The sequence below is a fragment of the Otolemur garnettii genome, unplaced genomic scaffold, assembly GCF_000181295.1.
Source record: "Otolemur garnettii isolate 467f Iridium unplaced genomic scaffold, OtoGar3 scaffold00167, whole genome shotgun sequence".
Lineage (NCBI taxonomy): Eukaryota > Metazoa > Chordata > Mammalia > Primates > Galagidae > Otolemur > Otolemur garnettii.
Window position 1 is genome coordinate 198,748 of NW_003852562.1, and position 10,987 is coordinate 209,734.

General features: G+C 35.8%; 1 protein-coding gene across 1 annotated transcript in view; it reads left to right on the top strand.

The window, feature by feature from the left end:
* LOC100951195 (spermatogenesis- and oogenesis-specific basic helix-loop-helix-containing protein 2) overlaps positions 1-10,987 on the top strand; it is a 51,801-nt gene that overhangs the window by 28,050 nt on the left and 12,764 nt on the right. Inside the window, exon 7 of the mRNA XM_012811592.1 lies at positions 2,204-2,314. Coding sequence (XP_012667046.1) covers positions 2,204-2,314 — 111 coding nt within the window. The remainder of the gene's footprint in view (positions 1-2,203; positions 2,315-10,987) is intronic.

A 10,987-nucleotide genomic window follows, 5' to 3' on the forward strand; every position in this document is an offset into this window, starting at 1 on the left:
AAGATTGAGGCAGGAGGATCTCCTGAACCCAAGAGTTTGAGGTTACAGGTGAGCTGTGATCACACCACTGAACTCCAGCCTGGGTGACAAAGTGAGACCATGTCTCTAAATTGTGGAACACTAGCTCAAGTGCTGGGAAAGAAAGAAACTATATTACAGAAGAGAGATTTAGTGTTTCTATATTTTAGAATCCTGAGCTGGCACCATGGGTAGACATCAGAGAAGTGTTCACCCCAAAGTAAGGAAGTACTTCATAAACGATTACAGTTGACCACAGGGAAGCAAGCCAAATTGTGTGGTAGTTTCAGTTCCCCATGACTATGGAATTTTATCAGTGTTAAAGTAGAGTCTGGGTTATCACCGATCATAGTTAAATAATAGCAGTTTGGTAGTCAAACGTTGTTCAAACAGTGGATTCCTTTCTTGAAGCAAAAATTTTATGTAGAACCCCGATCTTTAAACAGACAGGAGCAGCATCACCTGTTCTGCACCTGTCATTCAGCTTCTTCCTGATATCTTTTTTAACTCACGAAGCTATCTCTCCAATTATTGAAAATCACTGTTAAAAAAGGACTTAGCTTTTTTTTACATAGCTCATGTAGCTTTTAGAATACCTTGGCAGTAAACAAGGCAAGCTTTAGTATATCTGTCTGTGCCTGCCTGTCTCATGGATACTGGAACTGGCCGTCACACCTGCGATAGACAGGCAGCAGGAGTGGGGATCACACCCTCCCTCCCGTGCTAGTGTTACATGCTTATAAAAACTCAAGTCTCATGAATTTCTGCCCTTCACTTTATGCTGATTTCCAAGGAAGCTTTAAATAGAGCACAGGACCACAAAGAATGCTTGAAGACATAGGTACTGTGGATGGTCCGAATTTTGTGTCAGCCACTTCTGGAATTTGTAGAATGCAGCCATCTACTATTTTGACAAGGAAGGGACTTGGCAGCCAGCATGTGTGGTTAAACCAAAGATGAGCTCACTTAGGTAGTGCAGAGATAACAACAGCTTTCTTGATCTTATTTTAACCTTAAAGAGACTTGCTATATTAAACCTTATCTGGGTTAGGAAGGGTTTTAGAAGAGTTCATGTTTTCTTTCTTTTTTTTTTTTTTCAGACAGAGTCTCATTCTGTCACCCTTGGTAGAGTGCCATCTACAGCTCACAGCAACCTCCAGCCCTTGGGCTTAGGTGATTCTCTTGCCTCAGCCTCCCAATTAGCTGGGACTACAGGTGCCCACCACAACACCAGGCTATTTTTTTTGTTGCAATTTGGCCGGGGCCGGGTTTGAACCCACCACCCTCTATATATGGGGCCGGCACCCTACTCACTGAGCCACAGGCACTGCCCCCATGATTTTCTTATATTACTTGCAACTGCTTTTTGATCTTTACTCAGCTGAAATTAATTAATTGACTTTCCTTAGAATCCTACCACTATAAAGAACAGTAAATTTTCAAATCAAGTTATGTCCCTTAGAATAAAAGGAATAGGATTAGTTTGTAAGTTTCTTAGATTTAATATTTTTTAAAAAATCAATCAAGATGCTTAAAGAAGTTCTAAAACAATAGTAGAGCCAGAAAATGTCCATTAAATGACAAACTGTGAAATGGACAGAACCTCCCCTTTGCTGATCAAATTATACTTGGCCTTTTAATCCTTTATGTTTTTTTCCTATAATGTACCTCTCCTTCTGACAGGTAGATGCAGTCATATAATTTGGTATAGACATAACAAATGGGGTCAGAATGTTTTGATTCTGCTTGTATTTGTTACTAGTTAATAGCATATTTTAGAATTTTGATCAATCATTGAATTTATGGTTTTTGATAATGCAGTAGAACCTCCAGAGTTGACCACCTCCCTACATCGAGCAACTCCTTCAGCTGACCTGATCTTCATAGACCAGCCAAGCATTGCACTTTCATATACGTACAGTAGGCCTAGGTCCTTATGTTGATGAGTTTGTTATAGTCCCTCCCTTGTGCAGTCAGCTTACAGAGGTTCTACTATATATTCTTTGAAATTTTGAAACAAACACTTTGCACTAAATGTCTAAGATAAAGTGTGCTGATATTTAACTCTTTATATGAAGAAAGAGACTTAATAAAGCCTTCTTTGAGTAGTGTATTGGTACTTACTGTTTAATATTGCCTGACAATTTTCCTCTTTAATGTAGCATGATTTTTCTCTTGTTTCTAGCCCTGAATCTCTGAGAAATGACAATGGGCTTGAATTAAATCCCCCATTGTCAGAGTCTGAGAAAAGCAAAAAGATTTCTCTTCTTCATTCAAGCAAAGAAAAACTGAGAAGGTGAATTTTAATACAGCCATTTTAAAAATTTATTCCTTTGTATGAAGAAATTACTTCCATAGATTTTATAATTTTTTTGTAATATTGATAAAAAACCTAAATGAAACTAGTAAATCTCACAGCCAAATAGATAGCACTCATTCATTCAGTCATTAGTTAATCAACAAACATCTCTGAGTCTGACTTGGTACCAAAGTATGATTGGAAAATCGAGATAAAAAAAAAAAATCCCTGCCTTCAAAGGTGTTCTTAGTCTAGTGCTTAAGCAGACTTTTAAGTAAGCTATTAAATAGAAAATTATGTTGTGATATATGTCATGATGAAAACTCAAAGTAAGGACACTGGGAATGGCATCGGGGCAGGCTCTTTTGAGAAGGCAGTAGCTGAATTGAGCTTTCAAAAGGAAGTTGCTGTTAATTTGGTTTATAAATCAGGAAAGAACATTTTATATGGAGGGAGTAATAGGCATAGAGGTGAACAGTATCAGAGTTGTCAGGACAAAGTTGGGAAGACAGAATTGCAGAGACTAGTAGGTGAAGACCGTGGGATTCAAATGACAGGCTGTTGGGGAACCTGAAGAATTTTAGCAAAAGAGTGACCTGATGAGATGTAAACCTTAAGAAGAAGCACTCTAGCAGGATGTAAGACAAGGACCTCCCCTTTTATTTTTAGAGATTTGTTTGGGAGACACCAGAATGTAAACAAGCCATCTCTAATTAGTTTTTTGGCTTTCCCTCTTCTCAACCCTTGTACTTATACCCGTGAACCTGAAAAGGGTTGCTTCCAGATTATTTCCTGTCTTCCTCCTCCTCCCCATCATCTGCTTTACATATGTTTGTGGGTCTTGTTTTGTTTAAGCCACACAGGGTAATATGCTGTTTGCTAACGTTAAGGACGTGGTAGTTCTGGCTGATAGATTTGAATATTTGCATTTGGGAATTTTTTTTTCTTTATAACAACTCCAATATCCCTTTTCATTATTAGAACAGATTAATAAACATTAGCTAAGTAATTTTTATATTCTTGATAAAATACCTTCCATTATATACTTTAAAATGCATAAGGATGTTTGTATGTTGTATGTTGTACTTTTCCAGGTAGTACATCCTTTTCTTGGGTGCCCCTGAGACTGACATGATAGTTTAATAATTTTCAGGGTATTTGCTTACTTGAAAAGAAGGGATAGTCTCCCACAGATGAAGGCTTTTTCAGGACTGGGCAAGTCTCAGAAATTCAAAAAAAGTGGAACAGGAGATTCTCAGAAGGGCCCAAGTTATATCTGGCATAGAGACCTTTCCCTCTTGAGTCCTTGTTTGCTTGAGATTCATTTATACAGAGGAGACACCCAAGTGGACATTCTTGCCTTGTTCTAACCTTAGAACGTGTTCCCATTACTTATGATGTAAGCTGTAGGTTTTTGTCCGTGCCTTTCATAAGCTTAAAAAAAAGGTCTCTTCTAGTCCTAATTCAGATTTTCATCATAAATGGATATAAAATTCTGTCAATTTTTTTTATCTATTGAGATGATTATTTAATTTTTTCCTCTTTTCTATTAATGTAGTAATTGCATTGATTTCTTAAAATGCTAAACTCTACTTTGTCTTGATGCATTGTCTTTTTTAGTTTTTGCTGGATTAGATTTGCTAATATTTTATTAACAATTTTTGCATGTGTGTTTATGAAGGCTCTTAGGCTATAGTCATCTTAAATCACAGATTTCTATATCAGGAAAATGCTGATCTCATAAAATGAAATGGAAAGTCTTGTATTCTGTTTTCTGAAACAATTTGTGTAGGAATGATAAATTTCATAGACTTCAACAGTGAAGTCATTTAGGTTTGGAGTTTTCTTTGTGGGAAGGTTTTAATTACAAACACAATTTCTTTAATGATTATGAAACTCAATATTTTTTTCCTGTGTCAGTTTGAGGTAATTTATGTTTTTAAAGAAATGTGTTCATTTCATCTAAGTTGTTAAATTTATCAGACAACTTTATAGTGCTCTTTCATCATCATTCCAATTCTTTAGGCCTTTAGTGATGGGTTCCTTTCTTCTTGGTACTGATAATTTGTGTTTTCTCTCTGTTTTTCTTACTCATTCTGGCAAAAGGTATAAATTTTACTGGTTTAGATTCACAGATTTTCTCTATTGTTTGTCCATTTTATTTTATTTTATTATTTTTTTGAGACCAACTAACTTAGTCGCCCTGGGGTTGAGTGCCATGGCATCATAGCACACAGCAACCTTAAACTCCTGTGTTAGAGCAGTCCTCTTGCATCAGCCTTCTAGTAGCTGGGACTGCAGACACCCAGCACTACGTTTGGCTAGTTTTTCCATTTTTAGTAGATGGGGGTCTCATTCTTGCTCAGGTTGGTCTTGAACTTCTGAGTTTGGGCAATCTACCTGCAGCACCCTAACAGAGTACTAGGATTACAGGCATGAGCCACTGTGCTAGGCCTGTTTGTCCATTTATATTTCATTGATTTCTGTTCTCTCTCATTTTCTTGTTTTTATACTTCGCTTTTTTTTTTTTTTTTTTTAATAAGAGACAGCGTCTTGCTCTATGACTGTGGAGTACAATGGAGTGATCATAGTTCACTGCAACCTTGCTTCAAGGGATCCTCCTGCTTGGCTTCCCAAAGTACTGGGATTATAGGCATTCACCACTACACCCAGCCTACTTTGCTCTTTTTATCTGTCTTCTTAGGTAGAACCTTAGATCATTCATTTTAATTCTTCTTTTTTATATAAGAATTTACAACTAAAAAAAAAATTTCCTTTTTTTTTTTTTTTTTTAAGACAGAGTCTCACTATGTTGCCCTTGGTAGAGTGCTACAGCGTCACAGCTCACAGCAACCTCAAACTCTTGGGCTTAAGCAATTCTCTTGCCTCAGCCTCCCAAGTAGCTGGGACTATAAGCGCCTGCCATATTGCCTGGCTATTTTTTTTGTTGTATTTGTCATTGTTGATTTTAGCTGGCCCTAGCTGGGTTCAAACCTGCCAGCATCAGTGTATGTGGTCTATGCCCTACCCACTGAGCTATGGGCGCCAAAGCAGTGTTTTAGCTGCATCTCATACATTTTGATATATTTTCACTGAAATATGATCATTAAGTTCAAAATGTTCTCTCAGATCCCTTGTGATTTTTTTCTTTTACTTATAACTATTAAGCAGCATATAACTTAATTCCCATATTTGGAGATTTTTCAAGTATTGATTTATAATTTAATTATGTTGTTGTCTGAGAATATATTCTTTAAGGTTTTTGTCATTTGGTATTTCTGAGACTTGATTTATAGTCATAGTATTGTTTCTCATGATTAATGTTACATGTGCATTTGAAAAGAATGTATATTTTACTATTTAGTATTCCAAAAATATTAATTAGGTAGAACTGATTGGCAGTATTTTTCATATATTCTGTACTCTCACTAAATTTTTTTGAGAGTTAAATTCTTCAGTGATAACTTTAGATTGGTCTGGGTTTTTTCTCCTTTACTCCTGACAGTTTTTGCCTGTCTTCTTCTTTTTTTTTTTGGCAGTTCTTGGCCGGGGCCGGGTTTGAACCTGCCACCTCTCGTATATGGGTCTGGCGCCCTACTTCTTGAGCCAGAGGCGCCACCCTTTGCCTGTCTTCTTGATGAAAGACCCATTATCATTAGGAAATGATAATGCTAATATTTGAGGTTGCCATGAGCTGTGACGCCATGATACTCTACTGAGGGTGACATAGTGAGACTCTGTCTAAAAAAAAAAAATGTTTCTCTCATAAACATGTAGTTGAATCTTGTTTTATTTTTTATTTGCCCATTCTGACAGTCTCTGTTGCTCAGTCAAAGTGTTGAGTCCCTGTACATACAATTATTAAGTTTGATTTTAGATCTACAATTTTTCTGGTGACTTTCACTAGTTTCATCTCTTTTCTTTTTCCTTTCTTCTCATTGCTGCCTTCTTTTGAATTTATCAAGTGTACTCCAGCTTTTCTTTTTAGCTCTTCCATTGCCTTTGTAGCAAATCCATTTGTTTTTATATTGGTTGCTTTAGGGATTATAGTATGTACGCTTATCATGTTATACCTTGAATTTTATGGTATTAAGGGTATAAATACCCTTAAAATACAGCAGTGCGTTGTCCATTTACCTTCTTCCATTTCTTGTTATTGTTGTCATAGATTTTTTTCTTTTACATATGTTACTGACTTTGTATTGTTATTAATTTTGCTATCAGGTATTCAACCTTTTTTATTTCTCTGCTGTCCATTGGAAGATGATGAGTTGTTATGGGCTGCACATTAAATATGCAAACACTAACAAAAGCTGATGAGGAAAAAAAAGGTCCATGCATAGAGTTTGTGATATCTGCCACCACAGAGAAGCAAAGAAGCACTCACATTAGCAAGGGGCTCATGGGCCACAATTGGAAAGCATTGTGTGGATTGCTTCAATTATTTATTGCTTTGTAACAAACTACCCCCAAACCTTGTACCTTAAAACAACACCCTATTTATCCCATCACACAATTTAATGGGTTATTAGTTGTACAGAGCTGGACTCTGTGATTCTTCTCTGCACAGTCTTAACTCTAATCACTACACGGAGTTCAGCAAGTGGCCTTTCTGGAGAGTCCAGCACAGCTTCTTCCTCATGTATGATCTTCTGGAGGAGATGGCTGGAGATGAAGCCCCGTTGGGCTGCTTTCTACCCTATAGACTCAGCACCTCTCCCACTGGTCCCTCTAGCAAGCAAGGCAGACAGACCTCTTCCATGACAGCTCAAGATTCTGTGAGACAAGCATGGAAGCTCTGTCTTCCGAATGTCCCAGAGCTTTCATAGAATCATTTCTCCACATATCTTTTGGTTAAATTAGGCACAGTCCAGCAGAGATTCAGTAGGTGGAGAAATAGACCCTAACTCTTCATTGTAGAAATGATAAATACTTTTTAATCACTTTAATCTGTAACTATTTTTTAACTCAAATTTTAGATCTTTTTTCATCACTATTTTACAATGTTATTTCAGAGTTGTAAAAATTCCCTCTCTGTGAATTCCCTATATTACCATATTTTGCTCCTATATTCCCTCAATCTTGGCTGCCACAGAGAGACAGAAATCATGAGGGCATGTTTTTCTTGCATTCATAATGGAAATCTTAGCAAGAGACAGTACTGCTCCAGACCTATCACATATATGCGTATATGTGGCTTTTAAAATGTCAGTAAATTAGAAAATTAGCCTTTTTTATATGCCACCATATTTATTATGTCTCACACGCTTCACTGCCTTGTGTAAATCATAATTCCCTCTGATATTATTTCTCAACAGCAAATAGTGAGATAAAGCTTTGCATTTTCATATGAAAAGTCACTTGTAGGGTGAGAGAGCTGAAGGAAATTCTTTAGGCTGAAGGGAAGTAACACCAGGAAACTTGGATTTGGGGGAAGGACTAAATAGCATTAGAAATGATAAATATGTGAATAAATGTTTAAAAACAAACATTTTTCCTTTTAATTTAAGACACTTAAGACTGTTATAGCAAAAATTATTATATCATGTAATTTGTAGTATATATAGATATAGTACATACTATAGCTTGAAGAATGAGAGGGATAAGTTACATGACTGCAACATTTATACATTTTATGTGATGTCAAAAAATAATGTATTTAAAATGTTTAACACTATTATAAGCAAAATCATAGCATTGTGTTGCAGGATTTATAATATGTGTAGATGTAGTACTTAGGATAACTTTAATGTGAAGAATGAGGGGGATAAATGTACTTATATGACTGTAGCATTTATACGTTTTATGTGATGCCATAATATATTAACCATAGACTTTGAAAAGTTCATATATATACACATACATGGATATCCCTATGAGCAGCCTTAAGAAGTATGCAAAAGGCCCAGCTATGAACCCAAGTAATAAATTAAAATTAGATTTTAAAAAACATTAAAAAAAAAAAAAGGAAGGAGGAACAGAAGAACAAAAAACACAAGGAGAACTATAGGGGAAAAGGTTGTAAAATGGTAGACCTCCATCCAACTGTATCCAGCTTATAGGCATAGATTTTCAGAATAGATAAACAAAAACCAAGATCCGTCTATCTGATTCTGTAAGAGATAAGCTTTAAATATAAAGTTATAATAAAGTAATAGAAAATATCGACTGTGGAAACAGTAAATATAAGATCACATTGACTATGTTGATGTTAAATCAAGTAGACTTGAAGACAAATGGTATCACTGAGGTAAAGAGGGATATTTCATAATAATAGAAGTGTCAGTTTATCACAATGATATAAAATTACAAATAGTATGTGATTATAGCAGAGCTTCAAAATGTTTGGATCAAAAATTTACACAATTAAAGGGAAGAGTAGATAATTTTACAACCATTACTGGAAATTTAACACCCTCAGCAATTTATACAACAAAACATGAAAAAGTCAGTAAGATTGAGAAATGGTAGCACTGTTACCTTAATATCCTGGATATTTATACAACAGTACCCAGCAGCTGCAGAATGCTCCTCCTTTTCAAGGGGGTATGGTTCACTTAGATAGACTGTACTCTGGGGGATACATCGTATAAGAAGTTTCAGTACATTTAAAAGAGCTGTATTCATAAAGAATGTGTCCCCTGACCGAATGCAACTAAATTAGAAATCAAGAAAAATAAGATCAGAAGGAAGCCCCGAAGATATAGTAATTTAAAAAGGAATTTCTAAGTAAATCCATAGGTAAAAGAAAAAAAATTGCAAAAAATTAGGAAATATTTCAGAATGAATGATCACAAGAATAGAATATGTCCAAATTTGTGGGATGTTACTATAGCAACACCCAGGGGAAACACTGGCTTTAAATGCTTAGATTAGAAAAACAAAAGGTCGAAAAATCAGTGATATAAGGTTTCATCTTTGGAAGTAAGAAAATATAAAACAAAATGAACCCAAAGTAAGTAAGGAGGTAAGAAGGAAAGCTGGGACAGAGAACAAACACAGTTTATCAACAGTGTGAATGCAAGTGGAATTATTAATACAGATCCTATAAATATTTAAATATTAAAAAGTGTGTACTTTGAACACTTTTAGGGCAATAAATTCAACAATTAGATGATTGGACAGATGTTTGAAAAACACAACTTACCAAAACTGATACCCAATGAAGCAGAAATTCTGACTCGTCCTATATATTAAAGAAATTGGACTTGCTATCAAAAACCTGGCCACAGAGAATATACCACACCCAGATGGTTTTACCATTGAATTTTATTAAGCATTTAAGGAAATAATGCCAATCTTAAACAAATTCTTATTGAAAATGGAGGCTCGGCGCCTATAGCTCAACCGGCTAAGGTGCCAGCCATGTACACCTAAGGTGGCAGATTCGAATCCCCAGCCCAGACCCACCAAACAACAATGACGGCTGCAACCAAAAAATAGCCGGGCGTTGTGGCGGGCGCCTGTGGTCCCAGCTACTTGGGAGGCGGAGGCAGGAGACTCGCTTGAGCCCAGGAGTTGGAGGTTGCTGTGAGCTGTAATGCCACGGCACTCTATCCAGGGGGACAGCTTGAGGCTCTGTCTCAAAAAAAAAAAGAAAATAGAAGAGGGAACCCTTCCTAACCTCTTTCATGAGGGCAAAATAACCCTAAACCTTACAATAACATTATAAAAAGAGAAAATTGCAGACCAGTACCCCTCATGAGATTAGAGACATAAATATTCAACATAATTTTAGAAACCTGAATAAAAACATAGATAAAGATATATCATGACCATATCAGGCTTATCCTAGGAAAGCAAAGCAGGCAGAATAGTAAAAAAGCAAACACTGAAATCCACCATATTAATAGAATAAAGGAGAAAAGCCATATGATTAACAGATTGAGAAAAATTATTTGGCAGTAGTCACTATCCTTTTATGATTAATAAAACTTTTCAGCAAACAGATATGTAGTATGGAAGAGAACCTTCTCAATCTGTTAAAAGGCATCTGTGAAAACTTCTGCCTTACATTATATTTACTGATGAAATTCTGAGTATTCATTAAAAAGATCAGAAACAAATTGAGGTGCCCAGTCTTACCATTTCTATTCATCATCAACTAAATAATCTTGCCATCGCAGTTAGGCCTGGTAAAGAAACAGACATACACATTAGAAAGGAAGAAGAAAAACCCTCTTACTTGCAGATAGCGTGATTGCATATGAAGCCATAAGACATTTACAAAACAACTGCTGGAACTAAAAATGAATGTGGCAGGGTTGCAGAAAGTCTGGTCAATGTGAGAAAACCAGTCGTACTTTATAAGTAGCAAACAAATGTAAAATGGAAAAAAAAAATTTTTTTTTTTTTTTTTCAGTTTTTGGTCAGGGCTGGGTTTGAACCTGCCACCTCCAGTATATGGGGCCAGAGCCCTACTCCTTGAGCCACAGGCATCACAAAATGAAAATTTTTAAAGTGTGACATTTATAATAGAATAAAATAGACACACAATACTTAGGAACAAATATGTAAAAACACACATAAAAGAGCTATTAATGGTTCAAAATGTTTGTGAGAAATTAAATATAACTAAATCAGGCATTATACCATAATCATGAATTTAAAAACTCACTACTGTTAAGATGTCAGTTCTTACCAAATTGAAATATGACTATACTTGAATCT